The sequence below is a fragment of the Syngnathus scovelli genome, chromosome 4 (assembly GCF_024217435.2).
Source record: "Syngnathus scovelli strain Florida chromosome 4, RoL_Ssco_1.2, whole genome shotgun sequence".
Lineage (NCBI taxonomy): Eukaryota > Metazoa > Chordata > Actinopteri > Syngnathiformes > Syngnathidae > Syngnathus > Syngnathus scovelli.
Genome location: NC_090850.1, coordinates 23,808,049 through 23,833,264, shown reverse-complemented (window position 1 = coordinate 23,833,264; position 25,216 = coordinate 23,808,049). Strand labels below are relative to the sequence as shown.

The window sequence follows — 25,216 nt, the reverse complement described above, 5'->3', positions numbered from 1 at the left end:
AACAGCTGTTAGACGGGAACGTGGGTTGTCGCCTTGGTGGCGCTTCCGCCTCAAGGCAGGCAGGCAGGCAGGCAGGCAGGCAGGCAGGCCACTTGGACAAACTGCGTATGATCGCTGAGTGCGTCTGAAATTACCAAAAGGAAAACAAAGGGGACCTGGGTAGGAGAAGAGTGAAAAAAAATCTTATCGAAACAAATGTCGAATCATAATACTTCTAGTGACCGTTCAAAGTTTTGACTTGTGATGGTGAAGGACTATGTGCTATGTACTGCTATTACCGCTAGATGGCAGTAACGACAAGGCTATGAAGTTCTCTGAGCGGATGCTGCGTGGAAGAGGATCGGGCACTCAACGTTGCGGTTCCGTGATATCAACACTAGTTTGGTCGCGCGGATGGATGTAGATAAATCCTTAACCAGAGTTAAACGTCACACTTGAAAGAGTACTTTCCGGATAAACTCCTGCCGGCCGTCGCCGCACGTTCTACCGAGCTTAGCTTAGCTTAGCTTTTATTAGCCGCCCAGTGTTTCTCTCTCCCACAGGGCCGGCTCTGGCTCCGGCTCCCCTTGCCACCTTTGGGAGAACCGCGTTTGTGTGAAAATGGGCACAAAGAGTGGAACAAATGAGGAGAACGAGCATCAAGGTCAACTACAGGACGAGGCTCTCCAACATCCTCCAGTGGTGTTGCACACTGCAGGTTCGTTACCTTCTTCGCTCGCTCGCTCGCTCTCTCTCTCATTTGTTTAGTCGCTGATGAAGCCCGCCCGACATGCGGTTCAAATCGTGATCAGGATTGTTCTCAGGCTCCTACAGAGCTTGCTGATCCTATCAGTCGTGTCTGTTGAATGGGAGAAAGACAGACAAGTGAAACGTGCACGTAGGATAGCCACACCTGTGCCAAAATATCAGCTACTAACTTTGACTTTGAATTTACTTAAGTAAGTCATTCATTGGTCAAATCTATCTTGATGTTATCGAGAAGACTATTTTCTTGGAGTTGATTTTTTATTTTTTTTTTTAAATCATTTAGTAGCTTACTGTTGAAAGCTGCCTCACCTTGATGAGGGAGGATCAATCAAGAATATCTCATCATAAACTTTCCCAAGAAGACCTAGTGACAGGAGTAAGACTTGTCCAGAATATGTCTTTTGGTGTCTTGCAGGCGTCACAGGTGGAGATGTCGGTCCTGAGCGGCACGACTCGGAATTCGCCAACGTCAAAGAGGAGGAGTGGGAGGGGCCAGAGCCCGCCCACACGAAAGAACGGGAGCTCGAGCTGCAGCTTCCTCACGTCAAAGAGGAACAACAGGAGGTTCCGTTCATTGGCATCGTTGTGAAAAGTGAAGACGGTGAGGGTCAGAGCAGACGGCCATCAGAGCCTGATGGACTAATGAAGATGACGCAATCCAAACGTGACTCATTTCCAGCAAAACTAGATCAGTGGTCAATGACGTTCACCTGATCCTTCTGTGCGTTTGCACGAAAACCCTTCTCAAGCGGCTTCAACACAAATGGCACTTTTGAGTCATAACTCTTTTCACTGACTGCTACAAACAAAAGCTATGGGAGATTTGATTGATTTGTCTTCTTGTGTGTGTGTGTCTGGCAGACGTCAGTCCACAGGAGCCAGAGTCACCTCAGGCTAAGGAAGAGGAGGAGGAGGAGGAGGTCACCGAGATGCCGCCGACCGGCAAAGAGCGGCTTCAACGTGAGGAGGGCGGAGGCACGGGGCCTCTCAGCTGCAACTCCATGACACCTGAAGGTGGCCGAGGCCACCCTGGAAGATCCCATGCGGACGGCCTCTTTGCTCCGCTTTCAGATCACCGCCACGACATTTGGCACTCTCGGAATAACCGTGAGGATGACGGAGGACACTCGGGCAGCATTTCATGTCCGACAGACAACACGCGCTGGACATGTTCTCAGTGTGACAAAACATTTGAAGCCAAGTACAATTTCAAAATGCACACTGGAGAAAAAGCTTTGGCCTGCTCGCTTTGTAGTCAAGGAGCCCCTTTGACAAACATTCAGGAAAAACATTTTGCTTGCTCAGTCTGCCACTTCAAATTCCGGAAGCATTGCAATTTAAAGGCACACATAAGGACACACACAGGAGAGAAACCTTTTGCCTGCTCAGTCTGTGACAAAAGATTTACTGAAAAGGGACATCTAAGAACACACTCGCGAACACACACCGGGGAAAAACCTTTTGCCTGCTCAGTGTGTGAGCAGAGGTTCTCGGAAAAGGGAAGCTTACGAAAGCACGCCAGAACCCACAGTGGAGAGAAACCGTTTGGCTGCTTAGTTTGTGCTAAAACATTCGCTCAGAAGGGACATTTAAGAAGGCATTCGAGAACGCACACCGGAGAGAAGCCTTTCAGCTGCAATGTGTGCGCTAAACGCTTTGCCAATAAGTATCAGGTTACCATACATCATTGTGCTGGGGAGAAAAGTAGTGGGCATCAAGCTTCAAACAGACAGTGAAGAAACAAAGTCAGCTGGCTGCGCAAATCAATTTCAAAGTCACAGCCTTCCATTAGAACGCCTCATTGTATTTGTCCGCTGTGACTCAATTCATCTTTGAACTGTTTCTATTGGTTGGACTTTATGTCCGACAACGGTTGTTTTTCAAGCGCTGGATCACTAAAGTCGAGCTGGCGTTTTGTATCATTTTGTATCACGGCATTTGGCACGTGTAGCTGTGTAGCTAGCTGTACATTGGGGGCTGCATCATGTTGGCAAAAACAGGCCATGGCAATATGATTGCGACACGTAGATCTCATGAAAGAAGTCGATGCTGTAGCAATAAGCACGCTCAATGTATTCTGAGCTAATTCTTTGTAATTAACCTTGATCATGTTCAATCCTGGATGATGATGATGACGCTGCGCATATATCGGGCTTTTCAACTGCTACCGCCATTAGAGCAGAGTTGTAAAAAGCCCCCTCCCTCCCTCCCTCCCTCCCTCCCGTCAAAAGCAAAGGTGCAGACCTTTCTAAGGGCACTTTTTACTTTGCTTTTCTGCTCATCATAAGCAAAGGTATGATTCATTTGACGAATCAGTCATTTCATTGATTCGGTTGCGTTTTGTCAGTCGTCGAGCAAGGAAAACAAAAATGGAATGGCCAACTTGCCCAACTGTTTCCTTTGGACACAGGAGATGACCCAATTGCGTATGAATCTGGATGAGGCCGCAATGGAGTCTGCGCCTCCAAAGTGGCTTCTGTTGTTTGGTGGTAAATCACAGGTAGTGAAATTCTGCTATGGTGGCCCGCTAGCCGTGCCTCCGCGTCATGGAAAGGTACAAAGCTCTGTATGCTGTGCCTGCCACTGGTTCTGATTGACTAACTCACTTTGTATCAATTAATAGGAGTACGTCCACGTTGCTGTTGCTTATTTGTCCTTTCTTTATTGATACATTGGAGTGTTTGGAATTCCAACTGCGGCCGGTCTCAAGTTGAAGTCAAGTTCAAGCGCGCCTCGGGAGGTCGCACCCTCTTCCGTGTTGTACGCAAATGAATTCTTTGCTGACAAATATTTGCAGGAATCACAAGACGCTGGCGTCGCTGCAGGAGCTAAATGGCTGCGGGGGTTAAGCGTTTCTGCCTCGCCACCGCATGGCATGGCATCGCATGGCATGGCATGGCATGGCATGGCATCGCATCGCTCTTTGTCCTGAACGACCAAAGCGGACACGTCGCGTCTTTAGTGTGTTCAAAAACACATTTGTTTGGACATTTCGATGTGTGCGCTGGCCGCAAGGAAGGTTTGTTTTGTTTAGGCTGCAATCTTGGGTCTACAACGTAGGTGTCAAAGCCAAAGCCCGGCCGGGGGCCAAGTATGGCCCATCACATCATTTGATCAGGCCCTGCATTGACAACGACTGGTTTTCACTTGAAAAAATGGATATTGCCTGCAATTTTTAGGACCCTTCTGTCATGAGTCAAAATGTGTTTGACACCTCTGCAAATGTTATCACAAGGTGCAGACATTTGTTTCAAGCTGGATGACAGATAATTGCTTGTGTGCGTTGGCTGGCTGGCGGTCGAGGGCGTGGCCTTACCTGCCGGCCAGCCAGTCACGGCTATAAGAAGACGACGACGACGCGGCTCGGGCAGGCAGCGTCGCAGCCACCCAGCCCGACACAAGCACGCACGCACGCACGCACGCACGCTCACCAGGATGCAGGCTGAGGAATACAACCGCCGAGGTAAGGACGAGTCGCGCCTGCCTTGTCGCCGCTGTGGTGGCGCCAGCTCTTTCCCTGACGTGCAGGCAAGGAGCTGGTGGACTACATCACAAAGTACTTGAGCTCCATCCGCCAGAGACGCGTCATTCCCGACGTCCAGCCGGGCTACATGAGGGAACTGCTTCCCGACACGGCGCCCACCGAGCCCGAAGACTGGCAGAGCATCTTTGATGACGTGGAGAAGGTGATCATGCCGGGAGTAAGTTTGGCCGCTGTGTGGCGCCATCCGCCCGCAATTGATGCCGCTCGCTGGCGACTAAGACTTTCTTTAGCTTTCTTTCGTCGCCGACCCACCGACCGACCGAGCGGCTCAGTCGGCCTTCTTTGCCGCCCGCAGGTGGTTCACTGGCAGAGTCCGCACATGCACGCCTTCTTCGCCAATGTGACGTCGTGGCCCTCCATGCTGGCCGACATGCTGGCCAACGCCATCGGCTGTGTTGGCTTCACGTGGGTGAGGAGGACCCACAATTGGATGGCCGGCAAACACAAAATGGCTTTACGTTGGAGAGGAAAACACTAGCCACAGCCTCATCATCTTCTAGTATTGCCCCCTCCCTCCCTCCCAAAATAAAAATCGATATTTGTTGGAGTCTTTTCAGGGGTAAAAAAAAAAAAAAAAAAAAAAAAGGCCATGGCTCCATTTTTTTAAGATGACCGTAAACGCTTTGTTGAGCCCGTTGTCGTTAGGTACCTGGACAACATGGCTGAGTCCATTTGAATGCTCCTTGACTTTCGGGAAGCCTGACGACTTTGATATGAATGTTTTTTTCGGACCCGAGCGCTGCACCAAATGTTTGGCCGAAACTAATCTTGGCGTTTCCCATTTTGTGTTGGCAGGCCTCCAGTCCAGCGTGCACAGAGTTGGAAATGAATGTGATGGACTGGCTTTGCAAAGCCTTGGGCCTTCCGCACTTCTTCCTGCATTACCACAGCGACAGCCGGGGAGGGGGCATCATCCAGGTGAGCGCGGGCGGCCGACCGGCGGGGCGGCTGACCGACCGGGCAGCCGTGGTGTGATACCCCCACACTCCCTGCAAATAGGGCACCGTCAGTGAGAGTACACTTGTGGCTCTTCTGGCGGCCAGGAAAGACCGAATTGTGACACTGCGGGCCCAGCAGGACCGCGAAACGGACGACTCGGTCCTCAATTCAAAATTAGTGGCTTACGCTTCGGATCAGGTCAGAACTCGGACGGCGAGCCAAAAGGCGAGAAAGAAAAAGCCGGTCCGGTCCGGTGAGCTTTCCTCGTGTTGGCAGGCGCACTCGTCGGTGGAAAAGGCGGCGCAGATCGCTCTGGTCAAGGTCCGATTCCTCGCCACAGACGAGCATCTGTCGCTGAGAGGAGAGACGTTGAAGCGGGCCATACGAGAGGACAGGAGCAGAGGGCTGGTCCCGTTTCTGGTATTCAGTTAGGTCGGAGTGGAGCTGAGCGGCGTGGCGTGGCGTGGCGCGGCGCGGTGCTCCACTGATTGTCTCATTTGCTCAGCTGTGCGCCACTTTGGGAACCACGGCGACGTGCGCCTTTGATGCGCTCTCAGAATTGGGACCAGTGTGTACGTCTTCCTGTCGTCCCTCCCTCCCTCCCTCCCTCCCGGTGAGTTTTGCGGGCGTAACTTTGCGGGCCGGCTGGCCACATTTTGCAGGTGCGGAAGAGGGACTGTGGCTCCACGTGGACGCGGCCTACGCCGGCTCCGCCTACTTGTGTCCGGAGCTGCGTTGGTCCCTTCAAGGCGTGGACTTTGCACACTCGTTTGTCTTTAACCCACCCAAATGGATGATGGTCCACATCGACTGCGCAGCTTTATGGTGAATCATCCGTGACGCATTGATGGTTAGAACGACGTGCTGTGAAGCGTGTACCGTGAAATGCGCCCAATCCGTTCCGGTCAAGGGTCAAGGACAAAGTCAAACTGCAACAGACGTTTGCCGTCGACCCGGTTTATCTCCGCCACGAAAACTCCCAAACGGTCCCAGACTTCATGGTACGAGCGCTTTGCGAGCGAGCGGTTTGGGGGGCGCTGGCTCGCTCACGGCGCTCCCGTTTTTGTCCGCGCAGCACTGGCAGATTCCGCTGAGTCGCCGGTTCCGCTCCCTCAAGCTGTGGTTCGTCATGCGTTCCTTTGGACTGACAAATCTCCAGGGACATATCAGACACGTACGCTCCACTTCAAGTTCTTCTCTCTGTGAACTCTGACCTGTGATTGACAGGTTGAGCAGACGCTCCCCAACATCTTGGGGAATGGCGCCTTTGGGCAGACCTTTGTTTTGTTTTTTGGGGGGCTTTTCAGACTATTGAGATGGCAGAGCTCCTGGAGACGCTGATAAAAGGCGAGCCCAACTTTGAGGTTCCCGCAAAGAGACACCTCGGCCTGGTGGTTTTCTGTCTCAAGGTGGGTCGCTCCCGTTTGGCATTCAACTGTAGACACAAAGTCAACTCCGAAGGGAGGTCCGATCGGCCGACCGGCCGTTGGGTGTGTGTGTGTGTGTGTGTGTCTGGCTGATGTCTGGCTGAGCGGAGTGCTCCCTTTCTCTTCTCGGGTGGGTAGGAAGGTAACGCCTCCACCCAGGAGCTGCTGAGGAGACTGACGCGTTGCGGCGCCCTCTACCTTATTCCTGCGGAGATTCACGGCCAACGCATCATTCGCTTCGTCGTGACCTCTCAGCACACCACGGCCGAGGACATCCGCCGAGACTGGAGCATCATCTCCAAAATGGCTTGCGATCTCCTCGCCGACTCACGCGCGACTCAAACGCCTTAAGAGACCGGTCGGGAAAACAAATATCGATCGAGTCGACGTAACGCATGGAAAATGCCGGGACCGGAAGCGGCACTTTTCTTCATCGTTCGGCCGGCCAAGGGTGTTACGTCGGCCACGTTGCTCGTTCAGCCTCGATATTCTTCTCATTTGAAATTGCCTTTCTGTTCTTGGTGTTGGATTTGATCATGCACAAACTTGGTCAATAAAGCGGATTCTGACATCTCTTCATTTGCTGCACATCATTGACTAGTTGGTTGCTGTACGGTCAAATGATGTCGTCCGTCCGTCCGTCCGTCCCTCGAATAGTAGCATGAGCATCGATCCATCCATATTTTACAATTAAGGAACCCTTTTTAAATGCGGTTGAAGCTCCCCACTATTTGGCTTGCTAGGTTACATCATCGCAGCCACAAATCTGATGCTAAATAGTTATTTACAACGTAGTTTGAATATTAAAACGTAGTTCAAACAAACAAGATTAGAAAGTTAAACGCTGATCGTAACAAGTGAACAAACCTGCTCTGCGTATTCACGATTTTTTTTCAGTGAACCAGAGTTCAGTTCATATGACTTCAACCAGTGAGTGTCAGTAATGCGCATCGAAGCTGATGCCACCTCGCCGTAAAACAAAACGAAGAAGAAAATGACGTCACTTCCCGTCCAGTCGTCAATTGCATTTCTCGTTCACCAACAGAACGGATCTGTGAGAGAGTGATTTGCATTTCCAGTTCATCGCGAGAACGGATCAGTGAGGGAACGAAGCCGGACTTTCCCGTTGGCGAACGAGGCAATGGGACAACTGCCTTCCTTCCTTCCTTCCTTCCTTCCTTCCTTCCTTCCTTCCTTCCTTCCTTCCTTCCTTCCTTCCTTCCTTCCTTCCTTCCTTCCTTCCTTCCTTCCTTCCTTCCTTCCTTCCTTCCTACCTTCCGTGCGTGCGTGCGTGCGTGCGTGCGTGCGTGCGTGCGTGCGTGCGTGCGTGCGTGCGTGCATCAACGGATCAGTCAGTGAACGTGTTGCGTCGTCTCCCTCCTGGCGTCAACTATGTAAGCCAGAATGTCGATTTACGATTTGCCAAGGAAAGAAAGAAAGAACCACCACTTCTTTTACGCGCGGTTTCTCCAAGCTAACGGCTAACTTTCTTGCATGAAGGGATGCGCCGTTATGCAACAACGGGGAGATAGATGATGCTTCAATTTGGCTCATCTTGATTTTAGAACACTTCAAATAACGTGTATGCATATATACGCCTAAATTTTGTTATCCAATATATCTATTGCAATTTCACATTGGACTGCTGGTTTGAAATTTACTTTTAATATATATATATTTTTTTCAATAAACATTTATGTTAAAACTTGTCTGGTGTCTTATTCCTTGTTTTTATATTCACCAATTAAAACATAAAAATCAGACATTTGGTTAACTGCTTTATATGACAATATGTATGTGTTTTACATTGTTATATGAGTTGATGTCCCCCAAAATCCTGAAAATGGCGGTGTACCTAATAGAGTGTCCGAGTGACGTCACAGATCAGACAGCCAATCAGGAAGTGGCCTGTTATGAGGGAAACCTGAAAATGGCGTCGTACCTAATGGGATGTCTGAGTGATGTCACAGATCAACCAGCCAATCAGAAAGTGGGGGCGGGTGTGCCACTTTTCACTTAAACCAGAGGTGTCGACATCCAGTCCTCGAGGGGCCGCGTTCCAATATGTTTTCCAAGTGACCCTCGTTAAGCGCACCTGCGTGAAAAGTTTTAGCCACTTTCACGTTCAAAAGGAGCTAAAAGTTTTCACGCAGGTGCGCTTAACGAGGGAATCACACGGACACTCCATTAGGTACACCGCCATTTTCATGTGTACCTAATAACAGGCCACTTTATTAGGGAAATAGCATGGTCAAAGGTCACAGGTGTCAAGCTCTAGTCCTCGGGGCCGCGTTCCAACATGTTTTCCAAGTGACCCTCGTTAAGCGCAGGTGCGTGAAAAGTTTTAGCTTCTTTCACGTTCAAAAGGAGCTAAAAGTTTTCACGCACCTGCACTTAACGAGGGAATCAAACGGACACTCCATTAGGTACACTGCCATTTTCAAGTGTACCTAATAACAGGCCACTTTATTAGGGAAATATCAAGGTCAAAGGTCACAGCTGTCAAGCTCTAGTCCTCGGGGCCGCGTTCCAACATGTTTTCCAAGTGACCCTCGTTAAGCGCAGGTGCGTGAAAAGTTTTAGCTTCTTTCACGTTCAAAAGGAGCTAAAAGTTTTCACGCACCTGCACTTAACGAGGGAATCACACGGACACTCCATTAGGTACACCGCCATTTTCATGTGTACCTAATAACAGGCCACTTTATTAGGGAAATAGCATGGTCAAAGGTCACAGCTGTCAAGCTCTAGTCCTCGGGGCCGCGTTCCAACATGTTTTCCAAGTGACCCTCGTTAAGCGCAGGTGCGTGAAAAGTTTTAGCTTCTTTCACGTTCAAAAGGAGCTAAAAGTTTTCCCGCACCTGCACTTAACGAGGGAATCACACGGACACTCCATTAGATACACTGCCATTTTCAAGTGTACCTAATAACAGGCCACTTTATTAGGGAAATATCAAGGTCAAAGGTCACAGCTGTCAAGCTCTAGTCCTCGGGGCCGCGTTCCAACATGTTTTCCAAGTGACCCTCGTTACGCGCAGGTGCGTGAAAAGTTTTAGCTTCTTTCACGTTCAAAAGGAGCTAAAAGTTTTCACGCACCTGCACTTAACGAGGGAATCACACGGACACTCCATTAGGTACACCGCCATTTTCATGTGTACCTAATAACAGGCCACTTTATTAGGGAAATAGCATGGTCAAAGGTCACAGCTGTCAAGCTCTAGTCCTCGGGGCCGCGTTCCAACATGTTTTCCAAGTGACCCTCGTTAAGCGCAGGTGCGTGAAAAGTTTTAGCTTCTTTCACGTTCAAAAGGAGCTAAAAGTTTTCCCGCACCTGCACTTAACGAGGGAATCACACGGACACTCCATTAGGTACACTGCCATTTTCAAGTGTACCTAATAACAGGCCACTTTATTAGGGAAATATCAAGGTCAAAGGTCACAGCTGTCAAGCTCTAGTCCTCGGGGCCGCGTTCCAACATGTTTTCCAAGTGACCCTCGTTACGCGCAGGTGCGTGAAAAGTTTTAGCTTCTTTCACGTTCAAAAGGAGCTAAAAGTTTTCCCGCACCTGCACTTAACGAGGGAATCACACGGACACTCCATTAGGTACACTGCCATTTTCAAGTGTACCTAATAACAGGCCACTTTATTAGGGAAATAGCATGGTCAAAGGTCACAGGTGTCAAGCTCTAGTCCTCGGGGCCGCGTTCCAACATGTTTTCCAAGTGAGCCTCGTTAAGCGCACCTGCGTGAAAAGTTTTAGCCACTTTCACGTTCAAAAGGAGCTAAAAGTTTTCACGCACCTGCACTTAACGAGGGAATCACACGGACAGTCCATTAGGTACACTGCCATTTTCAAGTGTACCTAATAACAGGCCACTTTATTAGGGAAATAGCATGGTCAAAGGTCACAGGTGTCAAGCTCTAGTCCTCGGGGCCGCGTTCCAACATGTTTTCCAAGTGACCCTCGTTAAGCGCAGGTGCGTGAAAAGTTTTAGCTTCTTTCACGTTCAAAAGGAGCTAAAAGTTTTCACGCACCTGCACTTAACGAGGGAATCACACGGACACTCCATTAGGTACACTGCCATTTTCAAGTGTACCTAATAACAGGCCACTTTATTAGGGAAATAGCATGGTCAAAGGTCACAGGTGTCAAGCTCTAGTCCTCGGGGCCGCGTTCCAACATGTTTTCCAAGTGAGCCTCGTTAAGCGCACCTGCGTGAAAAGTTTTAGCCACTTTCACGTTCAAAAGGAGCTAAAAGTTTTCACGCACCTGCACTTAACGAGGGAATCACACGGACAGTCCATTAGGTACACTGCCATTTTCAAGTGTACCTAATAACAGGCCACTTTATTAGGGAAATAGCATGGTCAAAGGTCACAGGTGTCAAGCTCTAGTCCTCGGGGCCGCGTTCCAGCATGTTTTCCAAGTGACCCTCGTTAAGCGCAGGTGCGTGAAAAGTTTTAGCTTCTTTCACGTTCAAAAGGAGCTAAAAGTTTTCACGCACCTGCACTTAACGAGGGAATCACACGGACACTCCATTAGGTACACCGCCATTTTCAAGTGTACCTAATAACAGGCCACTTTATTAGGGAAATATCATGGTCAAAGCTTAAGTGAGTGGAAAGTGCCACACCCGCCCTCACCCCCACTTTCTGATTGGCTGTTTGATCTGTGACGTCACACGGACACTCCTTTAGGTACGCCGCCATTTTCAGGTGTACCTAATAACAGGCCACTTCATTAGGGAAAAATCATGGCCAAAGCTGAACTGAAAGTGAAAAGTGCCAGAGCCGCCCCCACCCCCACCTCCTGATTGGCTGGTTGATCTGCGACGTCACACGGACACTCCATTAGGTACACCACCATTTTCAGGTATACCTAATAACTGTATGCATTTTTTGTATGTATCAAGAATGTTTATTTGACTACTTGCTCTTTATTTTGGCGGACACCAACACATATTACACAACGTAAAATACATATACATATTGTCATATAAATGTCCGATTTTTGTTTTCATGAACCAAAAAAATAAAAAGAAGGAATAAAACACCAGACAAGTTCGAATGTTTATTCAAATAATAATAATAATAATACAAGTAAATTTCAAACCAGCAATCTAATGTGAAATTGCAGCAAGCCACGATCAGGGCCGCCGCCGTATTCCAGAAAGCGGGTTACGTACGAGCAGTAAGTTACCCCGGAAACGGAGTTATTCGATCCAGAAAGAGAGGTAACTTCAACTCTGGGTCACTTATAATCTGCATAAACGGTCCGTTTTGATTCACATCATTCTACCAAATATGACGCTGATGCGTCTCCGAAAAGAAAAACCAACCTGCAGATAAATGGGACAGTCGCTTGCTTTCAAGACTCCTTTTACGGCGTGGAAAAGCAACAGCACCCCCTAGTGCATATAGAATAAAAAGCATTCTATTCACTCTTCTCATCTGAAAACTTATTGTAATAATTGAATAATCCCTTTACGGATCCAAATTCGACTAGCCATAAACTCTTTGACTCGATCCAAAGCTAAGCGCATAAAACAAAAAACATTGGAATGACCTTTCACGGCGCACTTAGTGACATTCTGCACTTTTTACAATGCGATCTAAAGCCAACTGCAAAACAAAAGACATTTGAATGATCCTTTCACCATGTTCCAAATTGTTATTTGACCGATGGGTCAACTACAGTACACAATGTAATAATGCCACAATGTGGCTTTTTGTTTGGTTGTTCACTGATGGCTACTCTTCTGACCAGCACATTTGTGTCTCTTAACGTCACGCTTGACATGAAATCTTTTCTCACATACGCCACAACTGAAGTGTTTGTCCCCAGCATGTGTTTTTGTGTGCGTTGCTAAATTTGTCTTTCGGTTAAATGTTCTCCCACAATCGGCACAAGCAAAAGGTTTCTCGCCAGTGTGCGTTCTGGCGTGTCGTGTTAAATTTGGCTTTTGAGTGAATCGAAGACCGCAGACGGAGCAGGCAAAAGGTTTTTCCCCGGTGTGTGTTCGTTTGTGTGTCGTTAAAATTGTATTTCTGGAGAAGCTTTGCCCACAAACCGAGCAAGCAAAAGGTTTCAGCCCAGTGTGTGTTCTCGTGTGTATTTTCAAATCTTCCTTGATGGCGAATCTTTTATGGCAAACTAAGCAGCCAAAAGCTTTTTCCCCTTGGTGTCTTCTTATGTGCCGCGTTAAGTTGGTCTTGATGGAGAATCCTTTGGCACAAATTGGGCAGGCAAAAGGTTTTTCTCCAGTGTGCGTCCGTGTGTGCCTTTTCAACGTCGACTTGTTGTAAAATGTCTTGTCACACTGGGAACATTTCACACGTTCAGTGTCAGCGTGAGCTGTGCCATCAGCTTTCCAGCCTTCATCTTCTCCACCAGCACCAGCGTCGGCGTCAGGAGCGTGTGACGCCACGTCGTCACTGTCGGACAGCGGTGCTAAGAGGCTGCCCGACTGCCATCCTCCGCAGTCGTCTCCATCACCTTCATCTTCGCTTTTCACAATGACGGTCAACGGAAAATTGCCGATGTCAGCTTCCTGCTCTTCCTCTTTAATCCAAGTGTGACCCGGAGGGGGGTCTGGCTCCTCTTCCTCTGGCTCCAGCTGCTCCCAATGGAGGTCGTTGCTGACATCTGCTGGACAGCAGAAGAAGAAGAAGAAGAAGAAAAAAAAAACAGGCTTTAGGAAGGCCAGGCCAGGCCAGTCCAGTCTGATCTTGCGACTTTGACATGGTGGCTTATTTCCGCTCAATGCTTTCCAGGTATGATAACGATTTACATTTCTGTTCCGAGTCAAGTGTAAAAGAAGCCATACGTTCTTCATAGTGTCATTCGCCATGATTGACATTTTTGAGGAGGGGGATGCGATGTAGGTCATTGGCATGAAAAGAAATGTACAAACCTGTTTCTTGGAGCACAACCTGAGCGTCCAGTAGTTGTTGACGTTGTCGCATCTTCTCTTTTGTTTCCTCGTCGTGCTGCACTGTTTGATGCGCGCACATTTTCACGCCACAACGACGACTCTTTCTTTCATTCGACCGACCGCCCGCCCCAAAGTCATTTTCTGCCGCCAAACGGGCTTCTCTGATGAATGTCCAGTGATAATGGACGTAACTTTCAGTCCGCTCCGCAACGTGTGAAATAGCTTCGCGCCTGTCTGCTAATGCCACCGGTGGTGACTTGAGACGACTTCCGGGTCGCGTTCGGAGAACACATGACACTTATGACAGCCAGCTGGGGAAATCAACGCGATAGCCACCGAGCGAGGGGACCATTTCGAAGGCTGCGAGACTGGAGGATTTCAAAGCGGAAATGACGTTTGTTTACCACGACGTAAACGGACGTGACGTATTGTGCTCTTTCCGCGGCGGAGCTTTACTACTGCCTTCGTCGCGCTTGCGTGACTGAACATTCGTTCGAACATTGATTGAAGCGCACGGAAGCCAGTTCGTCCATCTCCGCTGGACAAGAATTTGCACCCCGTGAATGAAATCTTTTCGTCCGTCCCGGTAGAGGGAGGGCATCCCGGCGGAGGCTCTCGAGATAGCCTAGCTAGCCTAGCCTAGCTTAGTTTAGCTTGCTAGCCAGCCGCCAACGAACAAAGAGACCGACCCGTTCGTTCATCAGCTACACATCGCAAAGCAAGCCGCGAGTGTCGAAATGTGCGCAAAACGCATCAAAGAAGAAGAAGAGTACGCGGAAGACTTGTGTGCGAGCCGATGTAACAGTCAAGCACTGGACGCTGATTGCAACTCGAAGGTTGACTTGCCCAGAGCAGGTGCGTTTCTCCCTTGTTTGCTAACTCCTTTCTGGAACGCAGACGACCTCCATATCCCACAAGGAAAGTTGACTGATGAAAGGCCCAATTTGTTGTCTTGTGTCATGAAGACGTCAGTGAGGAGGAGGAGGAGGAACGTCTCGGTCCTGGGCAGCAGAAGGCCAATGTTCCTCACATTAAAGAGGAGGAGCAGGAGGAGGATGTCAGCACGTTTCCATTCACGGTTGTCACCGTGAAGAGTGAAGAAGGTGATGAAGATGGCGACGGAGAGCAAAGTGACGGAGGAGCCCGGTCAGAAGGCCTCATAGCGCCATTATCGGAAGGTGACAACATGACATCTTCAGACAATGACGATCACTCTCCAGGCGATGCGACGCGCTGCGCCGACGACAAGCCTTTCCAGTGTTCTCATTGTGCCAAAACTTTTTACAGGCTGTCATTATTGAAAGCACACTCGCGAACACACACTGGCGACAGACCTTTTGCTTGCTCCGTGTGTGACAAAAGGTTCTCCATCAAGGGCAATTTGACCAAACACATGAGAACGCACACCGGAGAGAAACCTTTTGCCTGCTCAGTTTGTGGCCAAACATTCACTCAGAAAGGCGATTTGATAAGACACACCAGAGCGCACACTGGGGAAAAACCTTTTGCCTGTCCGATTTGTGCTCAAAGATTCTCCGCGCAGGGAACCTTAATCACGCACAAAAGAACGCACACTGGCGACAAACCTTTTGCCTGCTCCGTCTGTGATAAACGGTTCTCCATGAAGGGAAACTTAACCAAACACATGAGGACACACACTGGAGACAAACCTTTTGCCTGCTCATTTTGTGCTAAAACATTTTCATCCAAGACACATTTAACGAGGCACACGAGAACACACACCGGCGATAAACCACTCGCCTGCGCGTTCTGCAATAAGAGATTCTCGAGAAAGGAACATTTAATAGAACACGTCAGGATACACACGGGAGAGAAACCCTTTTCCTGCTCACAATGCGCTCAAAGATTTACTCAGAAGGGAGATTTGGCAAGGCACGCAAGGACACATAGCGGGGAAGCACCTTTTGCATGTTTATTTTGTGGCAAAGGATTTACTCGAAAGGCTTATTTGGCAGAGCACACAAGAGTGCACACTGGTGAGAAAGCGTTCAATTGCACTGCGTGTAAAAGAAGCTTCAAGGTCAAGTGTGACCTCGAGGGACACGAGTGTGGAGGCGAGGAGAGCGCCGCTCGCTCAGCTCAGGCTGCAAAATAAAGTGAGCAAACTCAGGCTGCGACTCGTCCACTCATTCCATGCTCTGGCATCACCGGAACCTGACCCGCTTAGAGAACACACATAAGAACACACACTGGAGAGAAACCCTTCACCTGCTCAGTTTGCAGCTTAAGGTTCAGCGTGCGGTCGACATTGATACAACACACGAGAACGCACACTGGCGAGAAACCCTTTTCCTGCACGGTTTGTAGTAAAAGTTTCTCCAAGAGGACAAATTTAACACTGCACACGAGAACTCATGCCGGAGAGAAACCCTTTGCCTGCTTAGTTTGTGGGAAAGGATTCACTCAGAAGGGGCATTTAATTGCACATACAAGAACACACACAGGGGAGAAAATGTTTGCCTGCTCAGAATGCGATAAAAGATTTACTCAGAAGGAGCATTTGGTATCACACGTAAGAACGCACACTGGGGAGAAACCATTCACTTGCGCAGCGTGTGACAAAAGATTTCACGTGAAACGTCAGGTGAAGAGACACAAGTGTGCAGGTGCTCAATGAATGGGTCGAATGAACTCGAGGCGGGCAGTGAGGCTGTGCTGCCAATCGTTGGCTCCTTCCCAACTGGGTCATCTCTTCCCAATGATTTTCAGATGGTCAGTTAGAGCGTGTCGTTGACCCACCCGCCCAAAGAAAATGGCATGGTATTGACTTGAAAGTAAAATGACCTTCTCTTTTCTTTACATGGGATTCTACCTTCTGAATCGCTATTCCTCATATCTACGGTGACTGTTCACAAATTTATGAGATGATCTCAACGTAATAACTTCAATCGCCGCGCGTCACAAACTTTGTGTCCGGAACGAGTCCAAATGAGCCGAGCTTTGGGCGAGCTTTGCCGTTGGATTCTCATTAGCTCACTAATAAAGTTGGTTGTGTTCAATGAGCTTGCGTGAGCGCAGTCTTCCTTAATCCCTACTCACCGGGTGTTACTGGCGGTTGGTGTCTGCTGTCGAGCAGTGTGTGGCGCCAGCATGGACCAGAAGGCTGGATGCTGACTTTCAGCCTGCAAGTGACGAGAAAGAGCAACGTCATGGATGGCACGGAGGACCACTTGAAGGCGCGAAAGGTAGGTCACCTCGGCTATGAGCGAGTAGGCGGCAGGGGCGCAAATGGGGGATGTTCCCCCGTTTGAGGGGCTGGCCGCAGCGCTAAAGGCTCGGACGCCGGGAGCACCTGCGCTGCGCCGCGCCGCTAGCTCGTCTGCGCTTGGCGCCGGAAGCAACACGCCGACACTCCAGGCTAGTTTCTCCTTGCATTTGTACCTGTGCGGGGGGGAAAAAAAGTTAGAAAGAAAAAATAAGAACGCCAAAAAATATGCAGTTGATCCTGTCAGTGCGTGTAGTGAATCAACTTTTTTTTTAAAGGTTTAACATACGTACGCACGCACGCACGCACGCACACACACACACACACACACACACACACACACACACACACACACACACACACACACACACACACACACACACACACACACACACACACACACACACACACACACACACACACACACACACACACACACACACACACACACACACACACACACACACACACACACGTACACGCTGGACATTCGCTTGAGTTTGTGGAGGGAGCATTGTCAAGAACCAATCTTGTATTTTCTTTTCAACTAACTTTATTTACAACTCAGCACACAACGGTACAGTATTAGTTGAACATTTGTGGGTCGCCCCTACCTAGCCACTCTCGGAAACTTGAATCAAGAGACAGGATGACAAATGCACGAGTGTTGCTAAAACACTCGTGAAACGGTGGCTGACGTTACTTGACGCGCGCCGTTGTATTCAATGGAATTATTAGCACTCTTTTAGAATACGTGACCATTCATTTCATGTCTTTCTAGGCAAAATGCTGTGTTGGGATATATAAAACATTTGAGCCATTGTATATCATATTAAAATCAATCAAATCAATGATCACTATTCCTTTCAATGAAATCAAAGTGAAAGAAAAAAAACCCCAGAGTTTGTTTAAAGGGAGTAAAAAAGGAATTGGGGATTCTCAAGACAGCCTCCTTTTCGTCGGCAGATTCAGCGATGGCCGACGGAGTTCCTTTTGTCTCTCGAGCCGATCCTTAAGACAGAATGGTTTGCCACGCACTCTGCAACAGAACAGATTCTCTCTCTCTCTCGCCGTCCGGCCGGCCGGCGTAAACTCGCGGTTTTACAAAGAAGCTTTTGCCACAAGTAGGCGTTTCTTCAGTGTGTCCGCCGCGCACGTGTGCGCTCTTAAAAGTTCCTTTCGAGTGAATCTTTTTTCACACGCTGAACAGCCAAAAGGTTTTTCTCCGGTGTGTGTTCTTGTATGTCTTTTTAACTGTGACTTCACAGAGAATCTTTTCTCACAAACGGAGCAGGCAAAAGGTTTTTCCCCAGTGTGTGTTCTCGTGTGTGTTTTTAAATGTGAATTCACAGTGAATCTTTTATCACAAACAGAGCAGGCAAAAGGTTTTTCCCCAATGTGTGTTCTTGTGTGCTTCTTTAAGCTTTCCTTGAGAGCAAATCTTTTGGCGCAAATGAAACAGACAAAATGTTTCTCCCCGGTGTGCGTTCTGGTGTGCGTTTTTAAGGTTTCCTTGACAGAAAATGTCTTAGCGCAAAATGAGCATGCAAAAGGTTTTTCCCCAGTATGTGTTCTTGTGTGCTTGGTTAAATTGGCCTTTAAAGAGAACATTTTCCCACAAACGGAACAGGCAAAAGGTTTTTCTCCAGTATGTGTTCTCGTGTGAGCTGTTAAAGTCTCATTTTGAGCAAACCTTTTCCCGCAAACTGAGCAGACAAAAGGTTTTTCCCCAGTGTGTGTTCTTGTGTGTATGGTTAAGTGTCCGTTTCTGGCGTATCTTTTCCCACAAATTGAGCAGACAAAAGGTTTTTCCCCAGTGTGTGTTCTTGTGTGTTTTGTCAAGTTTGACTTGCAGGCAAACGTTTTGTCACACTGAGAACATTGAACACGTTTGTTGTCAGCGTGACGTGTCATATCACCTTTGGAGTGTTCTTCATCATCAAGTGAAGCAAAGAGGCCGTCCGCTCCACGGCGCTCGCCGTCATCGTCTTCCATCTTGACACTGACATCAGTCAATGGAGACTTGTTGATTTGCTCCTCCTGCTCTTCTTTGATGTGTGAGGTCTCTGGATTTTGCTCCTCTTGAATTTGAGGAGCCTTTGGTGCCTGCAGCTCAGGACCAAGATCTTTTTGTTTGAGGTCTGCAGGACACAAGAAAACACAAGTCAAGCTTTGCTCAGTCCAAGTCCATTCTCTCTCTCTTTTTCTTTCTTTTTTTTTAACTTTGTGTTTCTTCGTGTCAGGGTTATGTTGAGGCAGTGTGTATTATATTAAACCAGGGGAAAAAAAAGTCGAGTCCATTTTATTTCTACAGCCCTTAATCACAAAGGGTGGGTGGCCAATTATTCTCGACTGGTATCAAACTCATGACATTGCCTTTATCACTGCGGTCCCGTTGTTTCGTATGAATGGAGTCAAAGAAAGGAGCGCATGGACAGCAAAGGAGGAGGAATCAGCGGGCACCATTCAAAGGGGGACTCGGCGTTAGCACTTACATGAATGAATGAATGAATGAATGGTGGAGTCTGTCTCTGTCTCTCTCTTGCACGACTGTTTCTTGACGCACTTGCCACGAGTTAGCCAACCGGCGATCGTGAGTGAACAAACCTGCCGTGTGCGCCACATGTCGGGCCCGGGGCTGCTCGCAAGCGGCATCCGCAAGTTGCCCTTGTCGCTCTTTCTCCTCCGCAAGTTGACGCTCCTTCTCCTCGTCCAACTCTTCTTTCACGCGTCGTGCATACATTTTCATTCGATGGCCACAACGGGTTAGACTTGATCCCTGCTTGCTTAGCAAGCTACACTAAGCTAAGCTAAGCTAGCTAGCTAGCTCGAGAAGCTTGCACCGACGGAAGCAGGTTCGAAGATGAAACGAATGCTCCTTCATTCAAGATGGTTCGTCGACGCTCGTTCGGTAATAAGCTTCCACGTCTCGTTTTTGCCTGGGAATTTTGCCGGGAACGATGACCCGGAAGAACTTGGACGGACGCTACAGCCCACTGAGGACGGAGACGTTCAGGTTTTACGCATGCGATGAAAACATAGCTCGCGCTCGCTTGCTCGCTCACCCATTCATCTTGGAGAACCGTAGCACATTGTGGACATACCTCAAGACAAAAGCGGCTGTAAACAAGAACTATTATGAAACACGTGTAATGTGGTAGGTACATCATTTCGAGTGAGAGAAAAACGACAGGGGCGGGCACAAGCTTCAGACTTTCAGTCTCTGTAGCGCACCTCGGCTCGGAGCTCTTTGGTGACGTAGTTGAGCAGGGCGGCGAGCACCTGCTGCTGCAACGTGGCGTTGCCCGTCACCAAGGCCACCAGCTGGGCCGCGTCCGTCCAGTTCAAGCCGGCCAGGACGGCGCTTACGTCCTCGTAGAGTCTGTCGCGCTGCGCCGGCGGCAGCTCGGTCAGGATCTGAGCCAGCGGCCGGAATTGCCCGCTGGCCAGCCAGCCCCCCAGCAGGCCGCCCAGCGCGCCCCCTGGTGGACACACGCAAGGGAGTCAAACGCGCGCTCTTTTTTTTCTTCAAGCCACTTTTCCTCCCATCCCAGCTGTCCATTCTTTCTGCAGCCCTTTTACCTCAGACTTCCCTCCGTCCGTCCGTCCGTCCGTCCCTCCATCCGTCCCTCCCTCCCTTAAAAGACAACTCCACCTTGTGGCACTTCTCTGTCCAGTTGACCCTGCTGTCAGCTAACGCCAGCTGTCTTGGCCGCGATGGTGATTTATTTGTGTGTTTGGAAAATCCCGCAAGCCACAAATAACTTCTACAAATAACTCTCAAGCAAATAGTCCTGACCAGAGCAGCGTGTTCCACTCACGTTTCACTTTCTCCGTGCTCATGATCGTCGCCAGCTTTCTGACTTTCTAATGTTGATGGGCGTTTTTAAAACACTTTGGTCATCGCAAAAGCTTACCTCATGCAACTAACTCCCTGTGCAGCGTGTACGTATATTCCCCCCATGATTTCAAACTGTACAAGAATGTGCTCAAGCGGGAGACTTAGCCAACCAAGTTAGCATTGAGTTAGCTTGCATGTCGTAGTCATGAATTCATTCTACCAACCTGACCCACACACACGTTGTCGATGGAGACGATTTGCCATACAAGTTTGTCGTTGTTCTTACCAACGGCGATACCGGGCGGTCCGCCCACCAGGGCTCCCAAAAAGGCACCGCCGCCCGCCACGAAAGCTCCCTGGGCCGCGCCTTTGACCGCCACCTTAATTTGCTCGTGAGCCGAGATGTCGCAGCACAGACGCACGACGTCATCCACCCTGGGAGCCATCTTGCTAACTCTGCGACAAAAGCACATCACACATCGCGGCGTAGCATTTGTCAAGCACAGCAGAAAACAATTCCAAAGTCATTGATTTCTTTGAGGCGGAAATGAAACCTCCAAGCCATTTTGACTTGGCAGACATATAATAAATGCATTTACACACAAAAAAAGAAATCAAAAAGCAATTCCCAAAGAGACCTCATTTTGGGCATTTTTAGAGGCTCGTCAAAGCTCACAAAGGAGGACCATTTCAAACCCAAAAGCCAGTTGAACCACTTAACATGACACCATTTGGTAGGGGACTGTATCATATACGTATATCCAAAAGGTCTCAAGAGGTCATGACTGAAAAGACACAGGGACTCTGATATTTGAGGTTTGAAGTAAACAAGGGTCGCTCTTGTCTTGTCTTGATAGATGATAGCAAATAAGCCAGCTTTTGGAATCAGTTGAATTGTGTTTAGGGTGTGCCTACTTTACCTGGGACAACGGACAACAAATTGATCCCCTTGCGAGAACAGATGAAGGGTGGACCTGAAATACTCTACATCCAGTTTCGTTTTGACACTTGCCTACACTACACTTACTTCCTCGACTAAAGTTAGGTTAGCCGCTTCACGTTCTCCCTTCAAAAGCGTTACTTTGTTTGACTGTAATGTGTTAAAAGGAATGTATTCAAACTTTTCTTACCCGGTACACTTGTCGGAATAACGAAGTTTGGTCGTGCTGTTGTTGGAGACTCGTCACCGACTTTCGGTCGGCTTTGGATGACGTAATAGGAGGCTGGTAGGGATGGCTGCGCAATTGTAAAAAAATGGATTAACCACCAGACTCGCCAACAGCTTCTTTCTCCAGGCTGTTAGGGCCCTGAACTCGCTACCCCCTTCTGCGTAGCGTGCGGCACTGTTGCGCTACTTTCGGGAATGTCTGCTGTACGCGCACTTGCTCCTTTTTTTTTTCTGCTCCTCCTTTTTATTTATTTATTTATTTATTTATTGTTGTGTTATTTATTCATTATTTATTCAGCACGCTTTTGTTATACTTGTTTACTTGTTTGTCTGTTGTGAGCCATGTCTTGTCACCGTGGGATAGGGGGGAACGAAATTTCGGTTTCTTTGTGTGTCTTTGGCATGTGGAGAAATTGACAATAAAGCTGACTTTGACTTTGACTTTGACTTTGACATATGTATCGAGCATTAAACTTGCAAAAAAAATAAATCAAATAAAAATCACAATTTCATTTTTAACAGTGTCGATTGAGTATGATTTTTTGGGTTGGGGAAAAGTGGGGAAATCCAAGCATTTTCCCTAATGAAGCTATTATTGTCAACAGAATCAATTACATTCAAATTTTTGGAAACTAACATTTAATCTATTTTTTTTTATTTAAAGTCAAAATAGATTTTAACAGTGTTGATGAATTATTTTGACAAACTTTTTCCAAAAATTAAATTTTCAATATAGTTCTGCAATCAAGTCACAACGAAATTACCTTACATTTGCTGAATTTTAAAGTTGAATTTGAAATTCGGACCACGGACTCATTTTTAAAATCAAGTCACATTGAACTGAAAAGAAAATGTTGACATTAAAGTCAAAAGTTATTTAACAACAAATTCATCAATCATTGAAAGTTTTAGTTCTCAATCATTGAAAGTTTTAGTTCTAACCTGAAATCAATCACAATTTCTTTCACTCAAAATCAACATTTTCTTTTCAACAGTGCCAAATGAATGAGGTTTATTTTTTTCAAACTTGTCGCGTTTTGGTTGGATGGCCACGTAAGAAGAACGCAGCAAATGCTATCTTTTCTTCTTTTTTTTTCTTTTTTTTGGAGTTGGAATACATTTTATTTTTCTTATAAGTACAGTTCAGTAGTTACAAAACAAAGCATCTGCCAAACACAAGACACCAGGAGAGGATGTGGAACGCGACCGCTCGCCGCCCCTCCGGCGACCCCTCGCTCGCTGGCGCGCGCGCGCACGCAGGCACGCACGCAGGTACGCGCGCACGCACGCAGGCGCGCACGCACGCACGCAGGCAGGCCGGCCGGCCGCCGGGGGCTCCGAGGAAGTCCAAAGAAAAAGTCAAAGCCACATCGAGTATAGATCCAACTAAAGTCTTGGCTGGGATGAAAAGAAACGGGGGCGGGCGGGCGGGGTTGATTATTATTACCATACCATTATTATTCTTATTATTAATATTACGATCATCTTATCGGGGACTGTACATTAGCGCGTTAGAATCGTTCTCTTCACATGAAAAAAAAGACGGAAACATTTCACGACGCCGAGGGAGACGCACAAACACACGACGGCGGCGGCAGCGGCGGCGGCGGCCTTCAGGGAATCATCTCATCTTCCTCATCATACAATCACAGTGCAAAATGCTGGCGAGAACCCCAAGCAGTCAGTCAAGCGTCAGAGAAAAGGCCAAGCGACAAGGAGAGGAGTCCTGCCCGCTATGCATGGTACTGTAAGCAGCATCACCTTCATCCTCAGCCTCATCCATGCGCCCTTGACGCTTTGCAGCACGGCGGACGATTGTCATCTTTTGTTTGTTTGTTTGTGATTTTTCTTTTCCGGATGGACCGACCGTGGCGCGTACGCCACGCTGGCAAAAATTCTTCAATGTTTGGGGCACTATTCACTTGGATGACTCTTCTCATTTTCAACTCATCACAAGGTAGATTTGGGGTTCAATCAGGAGGATGCTCACCCCCAAGTGGAATATACCAATGTGTATGTGTGTGTTTGGATGAAAAATGACAAGGTGAGCCAAATCAAAGTGTCTAGCACAGCTATAGTCCACGCTAAGGCTATTCACAACATGTCCATCTTTTCCAGTTTCTTCTCCTTTTCTTTGCCTTTCTTCTCACGGAGCAAGCAAATACATCTTCCTGGTCCTCATCAGTAGTACTCAGCAACACTGTGCAACAACGACGGCCGGCGCTATTTTACAAAACCTTCTTTGTTTTTTTTTTCTTTTAATTCTTCCTAAGAAGAACGCAGGCTTGGGAAATGCCTCTTTTTTTTTTCTTTTTTTTTTTAACGACGCTCCTTGGGAACGTCTTCCTAAATCTCTTAATGTACACAGAGAAAGACCCCTCCCCCCATAAAAGGGGCGGGGCCGGGTGGGCGGGGCGGGGTGATGGAGGTATGCCGCTATGAGGGGCTTTGGGGGTCAAAGTACATCTTGGGGCAGTTCAAGTGCTCCTTGTTCACAATCATCAAACACATTGTTAAAGTCAGCAGTGCATCATTGCTTCTTTCCAAAAAAAAAAAGAAAAAAAAAAAAGATATATATATATATATGTAAAAAAAAAAAGATCTCTAATAGGACTGATTGCTTTGTTCTTAGTTTTCTGTCATATAACATAAAAGGCCAGACTTCCCACATTGCAACTTTAGGTTGCTGGAAAAAAAAAAAAAAAAAAAGAAAAAAAAAAGCACGACATGAACTTCCTCAACTAGCGTTGCTCAACCACAAGTACAGCTGAGCCAAAACTTTGACTTGAAATCTGGCCAATCAAGCAATTTTTGCCGTTAGATTTAAAACAAACAAACAAACAAAACAATCAGTCACTTTGTGATTCTTAGTTGAAAATGGAAAGAACCCTCAATACGCACATTGCTTGTTGTTTTTTTTCCTTCTTGTCATGTTGTTGCTTTTTTCCCCGCCTATTTACTGACGGCCTGGACGGCCATCGCTAACAGTTAGCCTGCGCGCTAGCGTGGCTAGTCTACAGAAGAATACATTCCGGGTACGATATATTTATATATGTAGCAAGTCTGGGTGGAATACAGGAAAGAAGGAATGAAAAAGTTGACGGGAAGTGCTCGTCGTCCGTCACACAGGTAGTTTCAAAACAAACGTTTTTCTTCTTCATCACGTTGGCGGTTAGTCTTGCTGGCTGCGGCCGAGGTCGCCAAGCTCATCAAGGTCGCTGTTGAGGTGGTCCTGGTCCAGGGTCAGAGAGGGGCCAGGGGTCACCGGCTGCTGCTCCTCTTCCGACAGCCACGCGGGCACTGGCCAGAAAACAGAAAGAGAAAAAAAAAAGGGTTTCAACGTGACCAGCAGGTGGCAGTGCAACACAGCGAGTCAAGCCTGACGTGACCA

At 48.0% G+C, this 25,216-nt stretch overlaps 6 protein-coding genes across 18 annotated transcripts in view; 3 read left to right on the top strand and 3 right to left on the bottom strand.

Annotated features, from left to right (window-relative positions):
* The first annotated feature begins 118 nt into the window (after positions 1-118).
* On the top strand, positions 119-3,385 carry LOC125967000 (zinc finger protein 878). The gene is made up of 3 exons (XM_049717653.1): positions 119-697; positions 1,163-1,348; positions 1,609-3,385. The coding sequence occupies exons 1-3, from the start codon at positions 601-603 to the stop codon at positions 2,481-2,483; spliced, it is 1,158 nt and encodes a 385-aa protein (XP_049573610.1). The 5' UTR covers positions 119-600; the 3' UTR covers positions 2,484-3,385.
* Positions 3,386-3,533: 148 nt separating this feature from the next.
* LOC125966980 (histidine decarboxylase) lies at positions 3,534-7,236 on the top strand. Of its 3 annotated transcripts, XM_049717621.2 has the most exons (12): positions 3,534-4,210; positions 4,276-4,448; positions 4,587-4,700; positions 5,087-5,209; positions 5,291-5,428; positions 5,507-5,650; positions 5,736-5,802; positions 5,893-6,055; positions 6,141-6,231; positions 6,306-6,404; positions 6,538-6,639; positions 6,796-7,236. In XM_049717621.2, exons 1-12 carry the CDS (start codon positions 4,183-4,185, stop codon positions 7,006-7,008), a joined length of 1,455 nt encoding a protein of 484 aa, XP_049573578.1. In that variant the 5' UTR covers positions 3,534-4,182; the 3' UTR covers positions 7,009-7,236. The 3 variants fall into 3 exon arrangements, with proteins under 3 accessions (XP_049573578.1, XP_049573577.1, XP_049573576.1); XM_049717620.2 differs by having other exon boundaries at positions 4,276-4,433; positions 5,736-6,055; XM_049717619.2 differs by having other exon boundaries at positions 5,736-6,055.
* Positions 7,237-11,713: 4,477 nt separating this feature from the next.
* On the bottom strand, positions 11,714-13,713 carry LOC125967005 (oocyte zinc finger protein XlCOF6.1). 2 transcript variants are annotated; one of them, XM_049717663.1, is made up of 2 exons: positions 13,570-13,713; positions 11,714-13,301 (listed from the first exon to the last, which is right to left on the bottom strand). In XM_049717663.1, the coding sequence occupies exons 1-2, from the start codon at positions 13,667-13,669 to the stop codon at positions 12,397-12,399; spliced, it is 1,005 nt and encodes a 334-aa protein (XP_049573620.1). In that variant the 5' UTR covers positions 13,670-13,713; the 3' UTR covers positions 11,714-12,396. The 2 variants fall into 2 exon arrangements, with proteins under 2 accessions (XP_049573620.1, XP_049573619.1); XM_049717662.1 differs by having other exon boundaries at positions 11,714-13,304; positions 13,570-13,700.
* Positions 13,714-14,297: 584 nt separating this feature from the next.
* LOC125966995 (gastrula zinc finger protein XlCGF57.1) lies at positions 14,298-15,721 on the top strand. The gene is made up of 2 exons (XM_049717648.1): positions 14,298-14,445; positions 14,556-15,721. Exons 1-2 carry the CDS (start codon positions 14,328-14,330, stop codon positions 15,704-15,706), a joined length of 1,269 nt encoding a protein of 422 aa, XP_049573605.1. The 5' UTR covers positions 14,298-14,327; the 3' UTR covers positions 15,707-15,721.
* Positions 15,722-16,861: 1,140 nt separating this feature from the next.
* Positions 16,862-21,920, bottom strand: LOC125966981 (protein C19orf12 homolog). Of its 7 annotated transcripts, XM_049717628.2 has the most exons (6): positions 21,788-21,920; positions 20,944-21,113; positions 20,051-20,298; positions 19,882-19,936; positions 19,424-19,812; positions 18,812-18,957 (listed from the first exon to the last, which is right to left on the bottom strand). In XM_049717628.2, the coding sequence occupies exons 2-4, from the start codon at positions 21,101-21,103 to the stop codon at positions 19,922-19,924; spliced, it is 423 nt and encodes a 140-aa protein (XP_049573585.1). In that variant the 5' UTR covers positions 21,104-21,113; positions 21,788-21,920; the 3' UTR covers positions 18,812-18,957; positions 19,424-19,812; positions 19,882-19,921. The 7 variants fall into 7 exon arrangements, with proteins under 7 accessions (XP_049573584.1, XP_049573583.1, XP_049573579.1 ...); XM_049717627.1 differs by lacking the exons at positions 19,424-19,812; positions 19,882-19,936 and adding an exon at positions 16,862-16,992 and having other exon boundaries at positions 18,736-18,957; XM_049717626.1 differs by lacking the exons at positions 19,424-19,812; positions 19,882-19,936 and adding an exon at positions 17,347-17,855 and having other exon boundaries at positions 18,736-18,957.
* Positions 21,921-22,904: 984 nt separating this feature from the next.
* Positions 22,905-25,216, bottom strand: part of znf536 (zinc finger protein 536) — a 144,149-nt gene continuing 141,837 nt past the window's right edge. For all 4 annotated transcript variants that reach the window (XM_049717566.2, XM_049717565.2, XM_049717568.2 and 1 more), the window contains one exon: positions 22,905-25,125. In XM_049717566.2, coding sequence (XP_049573523.1) covers positions 24,998-25,125 — 128 coding nt within the window. In that variant the 3' untranslated portion in view covers positions 22,905-24,997. The remainder of the gene's footprint in view (positions 25,126-25,216) is intronic.

Coding starts and splice junctions, on each gene's coding strand:
- LOC125967000 (XM_049717653.1), top strand. CDS start 601: ATGGGCACAAAGAGTGGAACAAATGAGGAGAACGAGCATCAAGGTCAA. Junction 698..1,162: donor AGTGGTGTTGCACACTGCAG/GTTCGTTACCTT, acceptor GGTGTCTTGCAG/GCGTCACAGGTGGAGATGTC. Junction 1,349..1,608: donor CGTTGTGAAAAGTGAAGACG/GTGAGGGTCAGA, acceptor TGTGTCTGGCAG/ACGTCAGTCCACAGGAGCCA.
- LOC125966980 (XM_049717619.2), top strand. CDS start 4,183: ATGCAGGCTGAGGAATACAACCGCCGAG. Junction 4,449..4,586: donor AGAAGGTGATCATGCCGGGA/GTAAGTTTGGCC, acceptor TGCCGCCCGCAG/GTGGTTCACTGGCAGAGTCC. Junction 6,232..6,305: donor AAACGGTCCCAGACTTCATG/GTACGAGCGCTT, acceptor TTGTCCGCGCAG/CACTGGCAGATTCCGCTGAG.
- LOC125967005 (XM_049717662.1), bottom strand. CDS start 13,669: ATGTGCGCGCATCAAACAGTGCAGCACGACGAGGAAACAAAAGAGAAG. Junction 13,305..13,569: donor GGTTGTGCTCCAAGAAACAG/GTTTGTACATTT, acceptor TCTGCTGTCCAG/CAGATGTCAGCAACGACCTC.
- LOC125966995 (XM_049717648.1), top strand. CDS start 14,328: ATGTGCGCAAAACGCATCAAAGAAGAAGAAGAGTACGCGGAAGACTTG. Junction 14,446..14,555: donor GGTTGACTTGCCCAGAGCAG/GTGCGTTTCTCC, acceptor TGTGTCATGAAG/ACGTCAGTGAGGAGGAGGAG.
- LOC125966981 (XM_049717622.1), bottom strand. CDS start 21,087: ATGACGTCGTGCGTCTGTGCTGCGACATCTCGGCTCACGAGCAAATTA. Junction 20,299..20,881: donor ACAACGTGTGTGTGGGTCAG/GTTGGTAGAATG, acceptor TGTGTCCACCAG/GGGGCGCGCTGGGCGGCCTG. Junction 18,958..20,050: donor CCAAAGAGCTCCGAGCCGAG/GTGCGCTACAGA, acceptor TGTGTCCTGCAG/ACCTCAAACAAAAAGATCTT.